The sequence below is a fragment of the Bos grunniens genome, chromosome 1 (assembly GCF_055505025.1).
Source record: "Bos grunniens cultivar Pamir isolate PY7600 chromosome 1, Bosgru_T2T1.0, whole genome shotgun sequence".
Taxonomy (NCBI): domain Eukaryota; kingdom Metazoa; phylum Chordata; class Mammalia; order Artiodactyla; family Bovidae; genus Bos; species Bos grunniens.
Genome location: NC_141165.1, coordinates 69876955 through 69894857, shown reverse-complemented (window position 1 = coordinate 69894857; position 17903 = coordinate 69876955). Strand labels below are relative to the sequence as shown.

Here is a 17903-nt window from a genome sequence, read left to right as displayed (position 1 = left end):
TGCAAAGAGTCGGACATGACGGGAACACAGCACAGCACAAGTCTAATACAGTCCTTCACTGAAATTAATTTACCGGCCACACCACCTTTAAAACAGAGCTATGATCAGTGTGGCAAGAGTATAGTGGTTGCTACTGGGAGCTATGAAGCACCAGTTGAGGCTTTAAATCAGGGTTTGTGAAACATAATTCCTACTAATATAAGTTAGTGAAGTGTCTGAGTATAAAATCATAGAAAGAACTGGGGCCTAGGGCAAGTCCCAGCGTGCCAATGACATTCAAATTTAAGGTTTTAAAAAACTGGTACAATCCAAATAGAACATTTTTGCTGGATTGTGAGTTTCTGGCTTTCTAAGACATGAAATGTTGAGAGAACACAGAGAGCAGCCCATAGAAAAAGTCCCACTGAAATGAAAGGGTGGGCTAGTGCTCCCAGGAAGCAATGGAAGGGTTCACATAGTAAGAAGCACAAAACCTCAATGCTTACCTTTGCATTCTTTTGTTAAAAGTTACTTGACAATATCCTCTACCACCAATATGATAATTAGAAAAATCAAACTGCAAGGTCTTTTGAGTAAAAAAACACAAAGGTTAAAGGACAAGAGGTCAGCTAACTCCTTTACTCAACCAAAGAAAATAATGAAAAACAACAGCAGATCAGGATGTTTAAGAATGCCATGCTGATGTCATTTCATTCAGAAGAAGTTCATTATCACCAGTAGTGCAAGGGAGCCGAAGGCTTATAACCAAAACGTCAAAACGCATTCAATCATTTCAGCTTTCAGACTTATTCTAAGCTTCTCCGAGGCTAGTTGGTTACCCTGGGTTGTGGTCCAAAGCCATGCGGAGCAGTGGGAAAGATTGGCCAGTGTGGAAAGACCAACTGCAGATAAGCCTCATAAAGAAAACCATGGGCTGAAAATACGGAGAGAAGACAGCAAGAGCGGACCCAGTGCAGAGTAACAGAGAAGCCAACCATGAAGGAAACTCAGCTCCAAGACATTCAATGGCTTTACTTTTCAAATAATCAATGTGTCTTTTTGTTATAGAAAAAGAATTTAAACACAAATAAGCAAAAAGATGAAAACTAATGTCACCTCAATTTCACCATCAGGAAGGAGTTACTATTAACAATTTGGAGCACATTTTGCCAGACACTACTAGACTCTCAGGTATATATGTATATGAGTCTGTATGTACACACATATATATATACATACATATACACACATATATGTAAGTATATACATATATACATGCATTATGTACACACATAGAGATGCACATACATATGTATGCATATATAATTTTTTTAACCAAAATAAAATTACAACATGCAAACAATTTTGAAATTCCTTCCAAACAATAATCCTAGGCATTTCCAGATACAAACTTGCCTGGTCAAAAATTATCAAACCATTTTTTTTTCTGGGAAAACCATACAGGAAGTTTAATATGAAATATGATCATGATTACATGAGATAGAAGCCAGTCCTCACTTGTATGAGCAAAACTGGCTCTTCTGAATGAGGGAGACAGAAAATCACTATTAGATAAACACCACATTGTTGCAGGCAAGATCCACTAATGGGTGATAAAATTAGTGAACAAAAACTTGAGGAGAAACGTATTAGTATCATCTCCAAGTATCACTTTCAAAATATTTATTAACTATACCTTAACCTCACAGTGGAAAAACCCAGCAGACACCACCTTAACAAGTGAGCAAGGTTAAACATCACCTGTTCAGCTTCCTGTGCTCCCTGATGGCAGGCCCTGAAGAGGGCCCCATCACTTCTGAGGAATTCTGGCCAAAAATGCATGACCTCAGGCTTACCATGAAGTCACATGATAAATCCAAATTGAGGTACAGTCCACAAAATAACTGGCCAGTACTCTTCAAAAGTGTCACAATTATTAAAAGATTTTAACAGTCTACAGAACTATCACAGATTAGACAGGATTAGGGAAACATGACAACCAAATGCAACGTGGGATACTAGAGCAACAATAAAAACAATACTAGTAGAAAAAAATAGTGAAATACAAATAAAGTCTGTAGTTTGGCTAATATTAAAAAAAAAAGAAAAGAAAAAAAAAAAAAAAACCTGTCTCTTCTTTAAAGGCAGTGAAAAAGGAGACCAGAAGCAGAAGCACAATTTCTCTGCAGGCACTATCAGCCTAATTGTTTCAAAACACTAACCCTGCAAGTATGTTGGAAGCATCCTTCACCACAGGTAAACACAAAGTAGAGACAGACCATCTCGAGTGAAATTGGCTCCTCTCATCTTTAAACTGTAGAGCAGTAAACAGCCAGTTCCTCCAAATCAAACATGTGCAGTCACCCACCCACCCCCACACACAGAAAACTGTTAACAACCATTTACATTACCTAAAAACATCTTGGAATTCCTCCTTTTGGGTAAAGCGCCACCAGATGCGCCTCTTACCTTCTGAAAAGAAAACAAGAGATTGTTAAAATGCAGCCTCTGGGACAGATGATTGGGAGTTGGGGTAGCACCTCAGAGGTTCTTAGTTTTCATAAAAAGGCCAAGAGGAAATATTCAATCTGGACTAGAGATGCCAGGATAAACAAGAACTTGACCCATGTCCATGAAGGGAGGGGGAAGGCAAAGGTAATGGTCCACCTGATTATGCTTTCACCAAATTATCAAGAAAGTACCTCTGGGAAGGGAAGTGAAGCCAGGGGTCAGGGTGAAGGGGACACTTCAAGTGGGCAAGTGTTTCCAAAAGGCTGGAGTCCATGCCCGAGGCCAGAGGAGCCCTGGGGGGACAGTGGCTCCAGGAGGGAGGCTATTGTTCCCCTGCTATTCACTAAGCCCTGTGCTTGGTCTTCAGTGCTCACAACAACTGCTGTTGGAAAGAGTTCATAAATACCAATAAAGAGCTGCTGATATTCTGGTCATAAGAAGCCCCAGTCTAACCTCCCGAAACACTTTTGGAGCTCCCACTGGTGACCGTTTACCCCTAAGCTCCGTGTATTTTCTATTTCTGGCAGAAGTCCCCTGCAGCGGTGAAACTGCTCTCAAGTGGTTTTGCAAAAGAAGTCATTCATTACCCTTTTGATACTCGCACAAAATGTTCGACTCTCAAAGAGGCTATTAAAATGTTTGCCTCAAATGACCAAAATGTTCTTCTCGTTACTCAAAGAGCACATTTCAAACACTTAGCAGTTGTGTGGGTCAAACCCCAGCATCCTTTCAAGCAGCCACCCGTTAAGGCAGCACCGAGGCTCTGCTGCTTCTTTAGTTCACCCTCTTATCACTATTAGAGGCTTCCCAGGTGGCTCAGTGGTAAAGAATCCATCTGCCAATGCAGGAGACGCGAGTTCAATCCGTGGGTTGGAAGATCTCCTGGAGAAGGAAATGGCAACCCACTCCAGTATTCTTGCCTGGAGAATTCCACAGACAGAGGAGCCTGGCGGGCCACAGTCCCTGGGGTCTCACAGAGTTGGATGCGACTGAGTGGCAGCAGCAGCCTATCAGTCTTAACTCTTCTTTCCCATATTTCATTATTTGGCATTGAAAGTGGACTCATCTTTGTGATTCTCCCAATAAATTTTTATAGCTTCTACTATAAGTTTATAGGTCCCACAGGAAAGTAAAATTATTGGACTCTTTAGCTCAAAAGAGCGTGGGAAGAAAGGAGGAGAGGAGCTGCAGGGAGACCTGCTGGACTGTGAGGCTCTCCCCAAATGTGAGAGTCACACCTCAGACTCAGATTAGGTCTGATTCCATTCAGAAAAAAAAAAAAAAGCAACTACCAGGCTTCCCTGATAGCTCAGCTGGTAAAGAATCCGCCTGCAATGCAGGAGATCCAGGTTCAATTCCTGGGTCGGGAAGATCCCCCGGAGAAGTGAAAGGCTACCCACGCCAGTATTCTGGCCTGGAGAATTCCATGGACTATATAGTGTATGGGGTCGAAAAGAGTTGGACACGACTGAGCGACTTTTTCACTTCACTTTAGCTCAAAAACTTGTCTATCCAAATACTAATGCTACATTCATGTTACGGCTCTTAGAATCTATCTCCTCCAAGGTCTCAGAGTCTCTGCTCCCCTTCCCTCCACCAACCTGCCTCAAAAAAGGACGAGATAAAACCTTCACCAAAGGTATATTTAACCATCCACACTGAACAGTCCTGGAGGTCACTTGTAATCTCTCTACAGACGTTTACAGCATCCTTCTGCTTGTTCCAATCTCACTGTCCCCTCCACTCCTGCATGAAAGTGTGGGGAGAAAGGAGGAGTTTCAGGGAGACCTCCTGGACTGTGAGGCTTTCCCCAAATGTGCGAGTCACACCTCAGACTCAGATTAGGTCTGATTCCATTCAGAAAAAAAAAAAAAAAACCTTCCTTCCAAAGACCATTACCTCTGTGCCTGCATCAGTCACCACTAGGTGATTTGGCTTGAGAAACTGGAATTCCTCAGCCACAGACGTGACTGTCAGGCTCTGTGTTGGAATTCAGGCTGCAAAGTGAGTGAAGACACGGTCCATCCCTTGAGGAGCTCACCAGCAGCAGAGGGGAGCACGAAAGCAAACAAACAGCACAACGGATTCCAGTGTTAAGAGAAGTAAGGATGACATCATAAGGAAGAAATGATGGTTCTTCTGGGGATGCAAGGGGTGGGCAGGGCTGGTGAGTTAAGAAGAGCAGTGGGCCTGGTGGATAGCAGCTATAGAGCAATTATGCTAGTTGATTGGTTGGTTGGTTGGTTGGATGGATGGATGAAACATGAATGAGTGGGGGGATGATGGATAGATATACGGATATGCTGACCACAGGGAGTACAACAGATATAAAAGGAATAGGGATGAAAGGAGGGCATCCCCCAAAACAGAAAACAGCATGCATAAGGCCTGAAATCATGGTGTGTTCCAGGAAAGAGAAGGGGTTTGCTATATCTAGGGCAATGGAGCTGATGCAGTAAAAGGGAAGGTTGGAAAGGTCACAGGGGTCAGATCATGGAATGCCTTATAATCATATACAGAAGAGTCTGGACTTCATCCTACAACAAAGAGAAAGACATTCAAGATTTAAGCTTCAGTGTGCCACAGATGCACACCGGGTGAAAAGGTCACTCTGAGTGCAGCATGCAGACTCAGGGGGGCAGGGCGGGGGTGGGCAGGGCACTGAAGACAGCACATTGGAAGGAAGGAAGGCAAGTCAGGAAGCTACAGCATTAGCCCTTTTAAGGCATAACAAGTACTCGGACAAGAACAGCAGGGATGAAGAGGACAGGAAGGAATTTGGGGCTGTTTGGAATGCCCGAATAACTGGACTTGATAACCAGCCTGCCATGGAATGAGAGCAGAATCAAAGGATGTCTAAGCCTCTAGAATTCAAGACAAAGAACACGGTGAGAAAGCAGATAATTCATTCAGTCTGAGTGCAACAAGCTTGAAGTACCTATGAGGCATTTGAGTAGAGGAGGCCAGGTCAAAGTCAGATGGTCAGACCTTCAGCTCTGGAGGGACACTGATTGAGAAGTCATCAGCTCAGACATAGTGGCCAAACAAGGCTGTGGATGGCCCTGATGAGGATGAGCAAGTGCCAGTATTTCCTAGGATGTAGGAACAAAGAAACGAAACAATGCTAGTCAAAGTGAGAAAGGGCAGTCCGACAGGGGAGAAAACCCAGCAGAGAATGGTGCCAAAGAAAGCAGAGGAGGAGAAGTTCCAAAAGAAAAACAAGTTTAAAGACTGAAAAACTCAAGGCTAAAACATATCTACCAGCTCTGGCAACTAAGAGGTCACGGACAACCTCGGCAGTTTTAGCTGCTTCACAGGAAGGTTAACTGAACAGCAGTGTTGAACTTAAAGCGGGCTGTATCGAGACGGTGAGCGTAGAAGTTTTAAAGCTTCAATTGAAGGATGGGATGACTGAAGCAGGACTCAACTTAGAGTTCTGAGGCATGCTCCTTTTTAAGGTGTGAGAAAAAAGACAGAAAAGGGAGATGCTGGAAATGTAAGAGGGAGTGGAGTGAATGGAGGTTCTGAAGTAGGAGGAAACGGGACCACGAGGACTGAGAGGGCACAGCTTTCTGCTGAGATGGGAGGAAACAAAAGGAGAACCACTGCAAATGAGCTCCCAGGAGGTGAGGCAGGAGCTCAAGGTTTCTGTCCAGGGTCCCTGTTTCCTCTGGAAAGCGCAGGTCTGATCATTTTTGGAGAATGAAGAGGGAGGCACGGATAAAGTCTTGCAGTAAGCATCCACTGGCACAGAAGAAGGAACACGCTAGGTGTTCTGGGCAGTGAGAGGGCCCAGCAGAAGGGGAAAGGCCAGGAATCTGACATGGTCCCCAACCGCAAGGCAGTGCACGTGGGCAGTACATCCACGGAAGCGGAGGATGACACCGATGGACAGACCGGGGGTGCAGTGGGGGAGGCGGGGTTCTGGAGGACCGTAAGGAGGCAAGACACCAGGATGAGGGTCAGTTGAGGGTAGTGGTGATAAGAGAATGTTTAAAGTCACAGATGCTGAGAAGCAAGCTAAACAGATTAAAACAGGAATAAATGAGTGAAAGAGCTAAAATGAGAGAGAACTGTGGTCAGAGAGTGAAACATTAAACTTAAAATTTCAGAGGCAGAAGTAATTGCATTCTATAATTCTGCCACTAGCTTTGTGACCTGGAGCAAGTTATTTCAAGTCTCTGGGCCTCAGCTTCTTCCTTTTTTTTTTTTTTTTTCAGTCTCCTAAAACTTCATTACTTTATGTTAAGACAGATGATACAACACAAACTTCATCAGAATCGCTATGCCCCGCCTAACAGGAGTAGTGAATGGAAATCATATAGTATCAGGCCAGTGTTAGAATACTTTAAAGCTAACCATTCAGTTTACGATCTGTCTGACCTCCTGGTCTTTTTTCTTCCTCTTCTCCCCACTGTCCACCTGGGGGATCTCTCCTTTGTCCAAAACTTAAACAGAGAACATATTAGGTAGGCTAGGGTGAGAGATGAAATGAACTTCAAATCAGCATTGATTATGGAAGATCAAAGATAATTTATAAACCATTAGGACTAAGATGAAGATTGAACAGTATTGCCAAACATAAAATTAATATTTGAAAATTAATAACATCTCCAAACAACATGGATAACCAATTTAAATACATTAAAAGGTAAAAGACAACAGTAATAACAGTTACAAAAATTATGTTGTTGTTGCTTAGTCACTAGGCCATGTCTGACTCTTTGCAACCTCATGGACTATAGCCTACGAGGCTCCTCTGTTCATGGGATTTCCCAAGGCAAGAATACTAGAGTGGGTTGCCATTTCCTTCTCCAGGGGATCTTTCTGACCCAGGGATCAAACCCACATCTGCTGCATTGGCAGGCAGATTCTTTACCAATGAGGCACCAGGGAAGCCCATAGAAATTATAGGATAGATACCTTAAAAAAAAATCTAATAAGGGCTTCCCTGGCAGTCCAATGGTTAAAGAATCCGCCTTGCAATGCAGGGGACACCAGTTAGATCCTTGATCTGGGAAAATCCCACAGGCCTCAGGGCAATTAAGTCCGTGGCAGGTGGCAATTAAGAGCCATAACTACTAAGCCTGTACTCTAGAACCCGGGAGCTACAACTACTGAGCCCACATGCAGCAACTGCTGAAGCACACACACAGAAACTAGACAGCAGCCCCCACTCTGAAACTAGAGAAAAGCCCTCGCAGCGACGAAGACCCAGTAGAGCCAAAAATAAACAAATGTTTTTTTAAACAGTCTAATAAAATTAAAGTTTCTTTATTGAAAATTATAAAACATTACTAAAGGACATAAAAGAGACCTGAATCAATAGAGAGGTATGCCATGTTGAATAGTCATTCGGTCAGTATTTATGAAGTACCTACTATGTGCTGGGTACTGTTACATGCTGAGGACCCAGAGGTGAACAAAACAGACCAGACTCCCTGCCCTCATGGAGCTTCAGTTCAGTTCAGTCGCTCAGTCGTGTCCGACTCTTTGCGACCCCATGAATTGCACCACGTCAGGCCTCCCTGACCATCATCAAATCCCTTAGACAATGATATATACTATAGATCAATCTATAAATCAATGTGCCGTGATCAAAATCTCAACAGTATTTTTTAACTGATTCCAAAATCCATATGGAAAAATAAACATTCAAATCCAGGAAATTTCTGGGAAAAAATGAACATGGAAAAAGTGCTCATACTCCTGGATATCAAGACTTGAGGCATCAACACAGGGACACAAATAAGAGCGACATACAGAACTGAGCATCTCCAAGCTGACACAAGTGTGAGTAGCAAGTTTAAATATTTTTCAAAATGGCACTATAAGTCATTGAAAAAGGCTGTACTTCTCCAGTAATAGTGGGACAATTGGTCATTAATATAAGGAAAAAAGCAGATTCCCACACTTGACACAAATATAAAAATAGATTATAGATGATTTAAAGATCTAAAATGTTAGAACATTAAAACATTCACAATCTCTGTCTCTCTGTGTGTCTTTCACCCTCTCTCTCACTCTCTCTCTCTCTCTCTCTCACACACACACACACACACACACACTTCTTTTTAAAAATATTAGAAGAAATATCTTTATGACCTTGAGTTGGGAAACAATTTCTTTTTTTGGGGGGGGGGAACAATTTCTTAAGCAAGATAGAAAAAGCACAACTCATAAGAGAAAAGTTTAATAAACCTAACTACATCAAAATTCAAAACCAGTTCTATAGGACTTTCCTGGAGTGGTTAAGACTCTGTGCTTCCAATGCAGGGGGGGCAAGGGTTTGATCTCTGGTCAGGGAACTAAGATCCCACATGCTGAGTTATGCAGCAAAAAAAAAAAACCAACTAATTAAAAAAATAAAACCTTCTGTTCTACAAAATAATTCATAAAGTAAAAAGATAAGCCACAGAACATCAGAAAAGTGTGTCTATAACAGACAAAATTTTGGTATCCAGGAAGTAAAAAGAACTAATCAAACTTTTAAGAAAAAGATAAATCCATAGAAAAATAGGCTGAAAATATAAATAGGCAAGTCATGGAGAAGAAAAGGAGAATGGCCAACAAAAGGAATGAAAAGACATTTCTACCCTCACAGGAGAAAATGCTAAATATTTAAATGCCACTTTACAACCATTCCATTAGCAAACATCAAAATTCTGACCAAGCACTGGTGAGGGTTTGGGGAAACAGACACGCATAATCAGAGCAAACTGGAATGTGCATTGGTACAACCACTAAGGATGGATTTAGCAATGTCCAGTAAAAATGAAGATAACAACATGCATGAGCCAACACTGCCACGTGTAGATCTATTTCTGAAAGAATCTTGCACATGTTCCCCCAGGAGAAACGTGTAAAAATGCTCATTTGTACAATGTCTGTAGAAACAAACAAACAAAAAAATGGAAGCAATCTAAATGTCTTCAAACGGGAGAACAGAGTAGTAAATGAGAAGGTACTCATAAAATGGAACACCAAACAACTACTGAAATGAATGAAGTATACCCAGATGCATGAGATTTCACTGAAGGGAAAAACTCTAGGCAGAATTAGAGGTAACAGTATACTATTTATCTACATCTTTAAAACATATAAAGTCATACTGCATATTGTTCATGAATGCCCATACTTAAATAAAATATAATGACATTCATGGGAACGAGAAACAGCAAGTTCACAACCGTGTTTACTTCTGTGGAGGGAGGGAACCGAAAGAGACTTGCACTTGTAGGGGGAAAAAAAAGCTCTTTCCCTAAGAAAAAAAAAATTGAAGCAAAAATATCCAAATTTCTTTTATTTCTGATTTTTGTATCCATGAGTGTTTCTGGAATTATTTTCTGTACTTTGCTATACTTTTTGACTTATTTTTCTATCGGCCAACTCATGTCTTTAACAACTTTGAACAGAACATTACAAGAAGAAAAATATAAGACTGGTTAAGCTAAGGTTTGGGAAGGCTACGAATGCCTGCTAACAGTGCTACCTCTATTTCCTGTCATCCCAGAGAAGGAGGAGTCACATGGGCACAGTAAAACCTCCTTGTGATGAACCCCACTACGACAACGTCACAAGCCCCGTTCTCCCAAAACGCGTATCTCACCTCTCGCACGTGTCTCTTCAGATGCATGTAGACACTCTGTCCAGTTTTTCGAAAGTGTCTTTCCACGTGTTCCCTTCCAAAGGCCAAAAATGTATTCATGCAGACATAGAGTCCGCCTTCAGAATTCTAGAAGAGACAGGTTACAACGTTAGTCCAGCAGTCTAGACACAGAAACAGAGAAGGGGAAGGGAGGCAAACAATGACAAACGATGAAGACAAAGTCTGGCAAAAGGTCACCCAGCGATCACAGTCACCTGCAGTGACCTCAAGGGCTCACAGCCACTTAACACAGCTCCTGCCTCAAGCCTGGGTCTCCGGTGCTCTCTGACAGCAGTCTCACAGTCAGGTAGAACCTCAGGGGCTCTGGGGAATAAACATGCCTGCCTGACTCTCCAAACTGGGGTAAGGGGTGATCAGGAATAGAAGAAAGCTGGCAGCTGATCCCATGACCGTCATTCCATATAATAATGCTTTTTTTAATTTTACTGAAATATGTGCTTAGTCGCTCAGTTGTGTCCAACTCTTTGCAATCCTATGGACTGTAGCCTGCCAGGCTCCTCTGTCCCTGGAATTTTCCAGACAAGAAGATTAGAGTGGGTTGCCATGTCTCCTCCTCCAGGCAATCTTCCCAACCCCAGGGATCGAACCCATGTCTGTTTTATCTCCTGCACTGGCAGTCAGCTTCTTTACCACCAGCGCCACCTTTGTTGAAGTATAATTGATTTACAATGTTGAGTTAATTTCTGCTGTACAGCAAAGTGATTCAGTTATACATATTTTGTCTTATTCTTTTCCATTACAATTTATCACAAAATCTTGATTATAGTTCCCTGTGCCAGCCCTGGACCTAATGTCTATTCATCCTATATACAATAGTTTGCATCTGCTAATCCCAAACTCCCAATCCTTCCCTCCCCCAGCCCCAACACTTAGCAACCACAAGTCTGTTCTCTTTACAAAGACCATCAATTCAATAGTTCATCATCGTTCTCCCTCACTGGTCAGTGCAAGTCTCCAGGAACATAAAGTTTTATATCCTTTTAGCAGGACAGGATAATTCAAAGATATCAGAAAGTTTTCAAACCAGAAGACATAATCGGGGAAATATTAGATTTGAAACCAGAGATCCTGAACTGCCACTAAATAGCTCTATGACCTCAACAGAGTTTGTAAGACAGTCTCTGAGAGTCAGTATTTTCCTCAATAAACATATCTCTAGCAATAATTCCCACCTCACAGGGCTTCGTGTAGTTCAAACGGGAAGAAACACCCACTGTGCTATAAGTCATTATGTAAAGATTGATTTACATAATTCATTTATAATGTATTTAATAATTTAATAATTATTTATTACAAGTTAAAAGTTCTATGTGCTACATGTATCTCCTATTATCACAATTATTTTCTACTTGGGGAAAAAGCAGAAGGAAGAAAAAGGTCAGTCTAATAGCCACACAGGCTGGGGATAACAAATATTAATTTGTCATAAAATGTATTAGGTAGCTAGTGGGAGAACCAAGAAATTAGCAAGCAGGAGAAGAAAAATGTTCAAGTACAGCATTTTTCTTAAGAAAAATATAGAATAGCTATATAATGCAAGATTATGTAACCTCCAATATAATCATAAAGCCTTTACAACTTCATTGCCAAGAATTTTTTACTTATTAAGGAATTTGATAAAAATTTAATATACCAAACATCCAATATTAAATTTCTGGAGTCACTTGATACTGTCACAAAGTCCATAATTAAAGAGAAAAATGCTTTGGCACTCACAGACAACCCCACGTAAGGAAGGATTCTATTCTAAATACCCAAAGACATCTTCCATCCCACATATACGCTGGCCTCTGAAACAGCCTATGGCCCTCACTAGAGACTCTGAGCTGGAATCACTGCCCCGGGAATCTGCCAGTAGTTCTAAAAGTTAAGACACACTAACAGAAAACACTTTAAAAGCTACTCATATAGAACAAACACCTTAGTTTAACCCATCTAGTGATCTACACTTTCTTATCTCTTGTCTCCTTACTGTCTGTTTATACAAGAAGGTCCTGCTTGATTTCTTGGCTGCACTCCTGGCCACATGAAGACAAGTGCTATATAGTCCTTTGGGGGCAGTTATCATAGTGACGGGGAGGATGGTCAATGAGAGGAAGAGGTTGAGGGTTTGAACACTCTTAGTCAATTAGCTTAGATCCACATCTTACACCAAATACTATAATGAGGTCCAGATAGATCCAAGACATAAGCATCTAAAAAACTAGAAAAGAGCAGACTAGTATATTCATCCTACTTATGAAGAAGAAAATAATTTCTGGCCAAGAAAATACACAGTATCAGAAGAGAAGAAATAGTTGAGTGTAACAATGTAAACACTAATGAACAAGTTGTGCATTGCAAAATATAATGAAACAGGAAACCAACGATAACAGAATGGGGAAAGATGTAAAGTATAATGAAGAAAAGCTTATAGCCAAACTGTAAAATGTGATAAAATTACAAGATGTCAACATTCAGGTTTAGCTTGGTAAGAACTTGCTGTCATTTGTTTAAGGTCATGTAGTTTTAACTGTAAGAAAATATTAAATTCAAATCATACCTCCACTACCTCCTAAAGGAAGTATGTTAAAACAATCCCAAGGCAATTATATGCCTACTAAACTGACAAATGGTATTAAAATCCCACAGCCTCAAGCCACAAAGGAAACCTGTATATCTCCCCCCACAATATAAATCAGTTCCACCCTCCTAGGGAGCAATAAACTGATTTGACATAGTACCTCTCCTTTGCTGTGACTTCAGGAACCCGAGAGGAAAAATAACTAATTTGTACAAAAATATTCACAGATGAACTATTTAGGATCGGAAAATGGCCCCCAAATAGAGGAATTAAGAACCTGAGACATATGAACACAACAGATACTATAACATTTTTTAAAATGACAAATATATGAATCATGTGTAATGTGTACAGAAAACGTGTAGAATTGCATGTAATGTACATAGGAAAATAATATTCATGGAACACATGCTGATGACAAGGAAGAAAAGGAAGAGGGGAAGGGAGGTTTTAGGCTGACAAAAACCTGAAATGAAACCGGAACAGATCAAAGGTTTTGTATTTAAGTTCTTGACTTGGGAGTCCTCATCCTTACCTCCCATTACTTCTGTGCTTGGTATAGAGAGGTGTTTCTCATACTACTGTCATGAAGGGCCAGGCTATTTTGTTTTGTTGCACTTCTATTCATTGAGGAAAGGTTAAGAGGTTCCAGTGGTCCCACTGCGCATGGCTAGTTCTCAGCTTCAGCCAGGCGTGAACCGAAATGTTTCAGCACCACAAAACTCAAATGGGTCTATATCCTGTTCAGACAAACTAATCCACTGCTGGTGCACTTGGAAGTGGCCACAACGGCAAGCTGCTATAGAAATTTCCAAATGCTTACTCTCAATGTTCGTGCTTATCTCATGGCACCAGTCAGCTGACCACACTTCAAGTAGCATTGGTCTAGAGTGAGGTGAACTGCCCAGTGCTGAGTGTCTCACTATCAGGAAAGCATCTCTTCAAGGACCTCCAGGAACACCAGGCAAGGCCTCAAGCCTGCAGAGCACCCCACGTCAAAACCAGGAATTCCCTGGCAGTCTAGTGGTTAGGCCTCTGCACTTGCACCGTCGAGGGCACAGGTTCAAAATCCCTGGTCGGGACACTAAGATCCCACAAGTCACAGTCCCACACCCATCCAGCAGTCCACCCTGCCAGCCACTGCCCATGACCGATTCTCACATTCCTCTGCTCGACCCCATGCCAGTGGACCTTAATTCCAAATCCACTTTCTTTTCACAATTGTTAGCATCTTCTTCACTGAAATCTGTAGCAGGGAGAATCCTCACTTCCTTCACTTGGGGCCACCACATTCAGAAGCTCAATCACTCATGCATTTGCTCCTTGAGGGAAGGAAAATGGTATGACACTCATTACTGAATTGCAAAACAGTACCTGAGCAGCACAGGGCAGGACTGAATAAACATTTCTGGAGGGAATGGGAAGTTTTGTGTGGTTATTTGTCATTCAGTTACATAGCTTAGTCTCTCTCTCTCTCTCTCTCTCTCAAACCAGCCCTCGGTGCCCTTCTGACCTATATTTGAAATGCATTGCAGCTCAGGCTCCTCTTCAAGTCTTTCAGCATAACTAAATAATGTGAGAGCATGCTCAGCCGCTCAGTAGTGTCTAACTTTCGACCCTATGGACTGTAGCCCGCAAGGCTCCTTTGTCCATAAAGAATGAGAATCATCAAAAGAAAACCGATAGCTGAGCACAGAAGAACAGCCCGAGGCACCAGCATGAATACTCACTTTTCAGGTTTGTTTGGCTAAAGTCACCCTCTTTGCAGCATGGACACCAGACCTGCTGTGTCCCAGCTCCCCTGCCTTCCATAACCAAGCTGGCCTCACAGGGTTCTTCAAGGTAGCAGTGCACACCCCCATCCCTTCCAGAGGCCAGCCAGCCCAAAATGGCCAGTGTGTGCTGCTCTGCATTTTCTTGGCTAAAGCAGATTCTAATTACCATTTACATGCACTGAACAGAAATTTGGCCAAGAGGCTAGACTTGATTTAGAAACCTGAAATTGCAGGGAAGTCAAGAAATACCACTCAGGGCTTCTCCAAGGCTCCCTAAGAATTCCCTCTGACAACTTTTCCCACCCCACGATCAAACCCTAAGAGAGAGAAGCCACATTAGAAACCCAAGCGATGTCTGTGCCCCATCTTCAATACATTTCAATACAGATACAAAAGATACAGAGCCATTCACTTATGACTTTGCATTAGATGACCCAGCCTACTATTCAGAAGTAACATCAAAGTCACCTTGTTTTACCCCGCCTGCCATTTAAAAGAATATTAAAACACTGGGGGAATATAAAGGTCAAGGTTACAAGATGTTTCAGAGGAGCAAGTGAACAATCCTTTTAAATAAAAATACACCACATTGTCAATCACTAGGTGTTCGGAGAACTTTGTTTACAACGGTGTGTACTTGGAGACCAGCCTCCGCTGGAAGTCAGGAAGGGAGTGGGAGCCTGTGTGGGCCACATACTCTGGAAACAGAGTCCCATGTAACCCTTGTTTGTATAACATTAGAACAGTGTGGAAAACAAGCGGTCACTGCCCCAAAGAGAAACATGATGTAGGTAGACAGAGTCACAACAAATCCAGGTCCAGGACAAATTACGTACCAGCACCGGGGAGGGCTGTGACTCACACTCACGCGCAAGGGAGACAAAAAGAACAAGAATGCGGTACTTTCTAGAATGTTATTTTTAAAAAAAAAAGAGAGAGATGAACTAAATTAACTATTAATAGAGAAAAGAAATAACCCGCATGCTCAGGGAAAGATTTGCTTAGTGATTCATGGTGCATCCATGAAGTGTAACACTCTTCAGCCATTTAAAACTGACTTGGGGGGACTTCCCTGGTGGTCCAGTGGTTGAGAAAACACCTTCCAATGAAGGGCACGTGGGTTCAAGCCCACACGCCGCAGGGGAACTAAACCCATGTGCCCCAACTAGAGGGCCTGAGCGCCGCAACAAGACCCTGACATGGCCAAAAATAAAAGAGATGTGTTTTAAAAATGAAATAAAAATAAAACTGACTTAAGATGAGTATTTACTAATAGGAAAAGCTGTACATGGTATTTTTGAGTGAAGAAAGCAAACAACAAAAGAGTGGGTATGATGTGCTATGCAATATACAAACACATTCACACTCCATGACACAGGATATCATATCAGCATTGGGAGATGAGATGGGATTTTTTTTTTTTTTCTTCACAGTCTTCTGGCATTTTCTAATTTTTCTTCAGGAACATGGATTCACTTTTTAATAATAAAAACAGGAATATTTTTCTTAACTGAATGTATTTAGAATCAAACAATAGAATAGAACAGGCAGTCATTCCAATGTTTCCTTTTCTTAAACCAAGGTTTCCTTAGGCTTTCACAACTTCACCCTTCACCTGAAGGGGCTGGCTATTCTCGCTACTCCAAGCAAAAGCATGGTTCGAAATAACTAGGAGATTATCTCGGAACAAGTAGCTAAGGAAATGTGGGAATATGCCACAAGTAAGAGAGGTGATTAGGGAGGCAGACAAGAAAGTGATGACAACTGAGAAAAAATGAAACTAATCAAGGACACTGTACCCCAGTTGGATGGCTTCCAAGTTTACAGAAGGGGATGGTCTGTGCAGAGTCTGGAAAAGAAGCTGTGAGAGATCATATGGTTGTGATGTCTTCTCCGGGGGTGCAAGAGAAGGGGGGTGGGAGGATGTGGGACAGGAAGAGTTTATTCAGCAGAGAGAGACAAGCAAGCTTGGTGTCCTGATAACATCTGCATCCTAGCAAGGAGAGAGAAAATAACAAAGAAGCGTAAAAGATAATTTCTGAGAGAGATAAAAGTGACAGAGGAGCCTGAGATTGGAAACAAGAGACTTGGGGTCTTGATATAGCATGGTGGGGGTGACAGAAACATGCTGGGGGTGGCGGGGAGGGAGGGCTTCCTAGAAGGGCAAGATCTCAGAATGAGGGATCAGACAAGCAAAACGAAAAAAGAGCACACACTCTAGATGAGAAAGTGTGTACATAGGCCACAACTCCAGGGAAAGCTTGGCTGTGTCGTCAAAGGGACAGAAAGAAACTCAGGGAGGAGGGGGAGAGAGAAGACAGGCCTGTAGATGCACTGGGGGGTTCCCAGATGAAAAGCACCATAATCTCATCTACTTTTTTAAAGATCATTCTGGCTACCGCAGAGAAAATTATGGAGAGAGGACCCAGAGAATACATGGTTCCCAGGCTACCGTAAAGCCTAGACTCCCGCTGTCCGATTCAGTGGCCACTAGCCACATGCGAGTACTTCAATCTAAATTAAATAGGTGACAAAAAAAAAAAAACAAAAACAGTTTCTTGGTCACACTGGCCACATTTCAAGTACTCAGTAGTCACATGGGGCTAGGGGTTACCCCACTGGGCAGTGCCGACATGGAACAATTCCATCATCCCAGAAAGTTCTTTTAGACAGCCCTGTCTAAACAAGGTAAGACGACGGCTGAGCCTGAGGGAGGCAGAGGAGGAAGATGGGAAAGGGGCTGAGGGCAGAGATGGGGAAACTGAGGCAGATTCAGGATATAACTTTAGGATACAGCTCAGAGCTCAGAAGACAGAGCTGTAGAAGTGTGTGAGAAGGGGCAGTTAGAGGTCAACCCCTAAACATTTTGACTCATTACTTCATAAGACTTCCCATCTTCTCTCTGCTCAACTCTTTCATCGAGCAACCACCTGTCTATTAATTTAGCCTCTCAAGTCCTTCCATACCTGAATGGTATATATGAATATTCCAATGACCAGAGCACAGATTGCCCAGTACAATCTGGCTCCTAGAGCAAAAGAGACAGACAACAGTTTTAAAATACAAAAATTATGTGCACGCAGATGGAAAGCAAATGTGCAATAAGAAAGTAAAACAAAGTTCCAGATCTAGTGCAGCAAGCATGCGATCCACAGAAAGGGGAAATAGAGAAAAAGTACCATCAAAAAATATATATAGGCTGAATAGCGAGGAAAGACTCAAACCGTTCACCAGTAGAACAACACTCCCAGAATACATTTGCAAAATCCAAAACCCCGGTTTCCACAGCAATCCACAGAAATAAATCTGTCCATATCAGCTACGTGTCAGACACCAGGCATGCTGTATTTCATGGGATCGCAGAGTTGGACGCGACTGAATGACTGAAAAACAATATCAGCTAAAA

At 42.1% G+C, this 17903-nt stretch overlaps 1 protein-coding gene across 12 annotated transcripts in view; it reads right to left on the bottom strand.

Annotated features, from left to right (window-relative positions):
- USP13 (ubiquitin specific peptidase 13) overlaps positions 1-17903 on the bottom strand; it is a 130788-nt gene that overhangs the window by 96252 nt on the left and 16633 nt on the right. For all 12 annotated transcript variants that reach the window (XM_086395315.1, XM_086395366.1, XM_086395271.1 and 9 more), the window contains 2 exons: positions 10100-10225; positions 2391-2451 (listed from right to left, as the gene is read on the bottom strand). In XM_086395315.1, coding sequence (XP_086251441.1) covers positions 2391-2451; positions 10100-10225 — 187 coding nt within the window. The remainder of the gene's footprint in view (positions 1-2390; positions 2452-10099; positions 10226-17903) is intronic.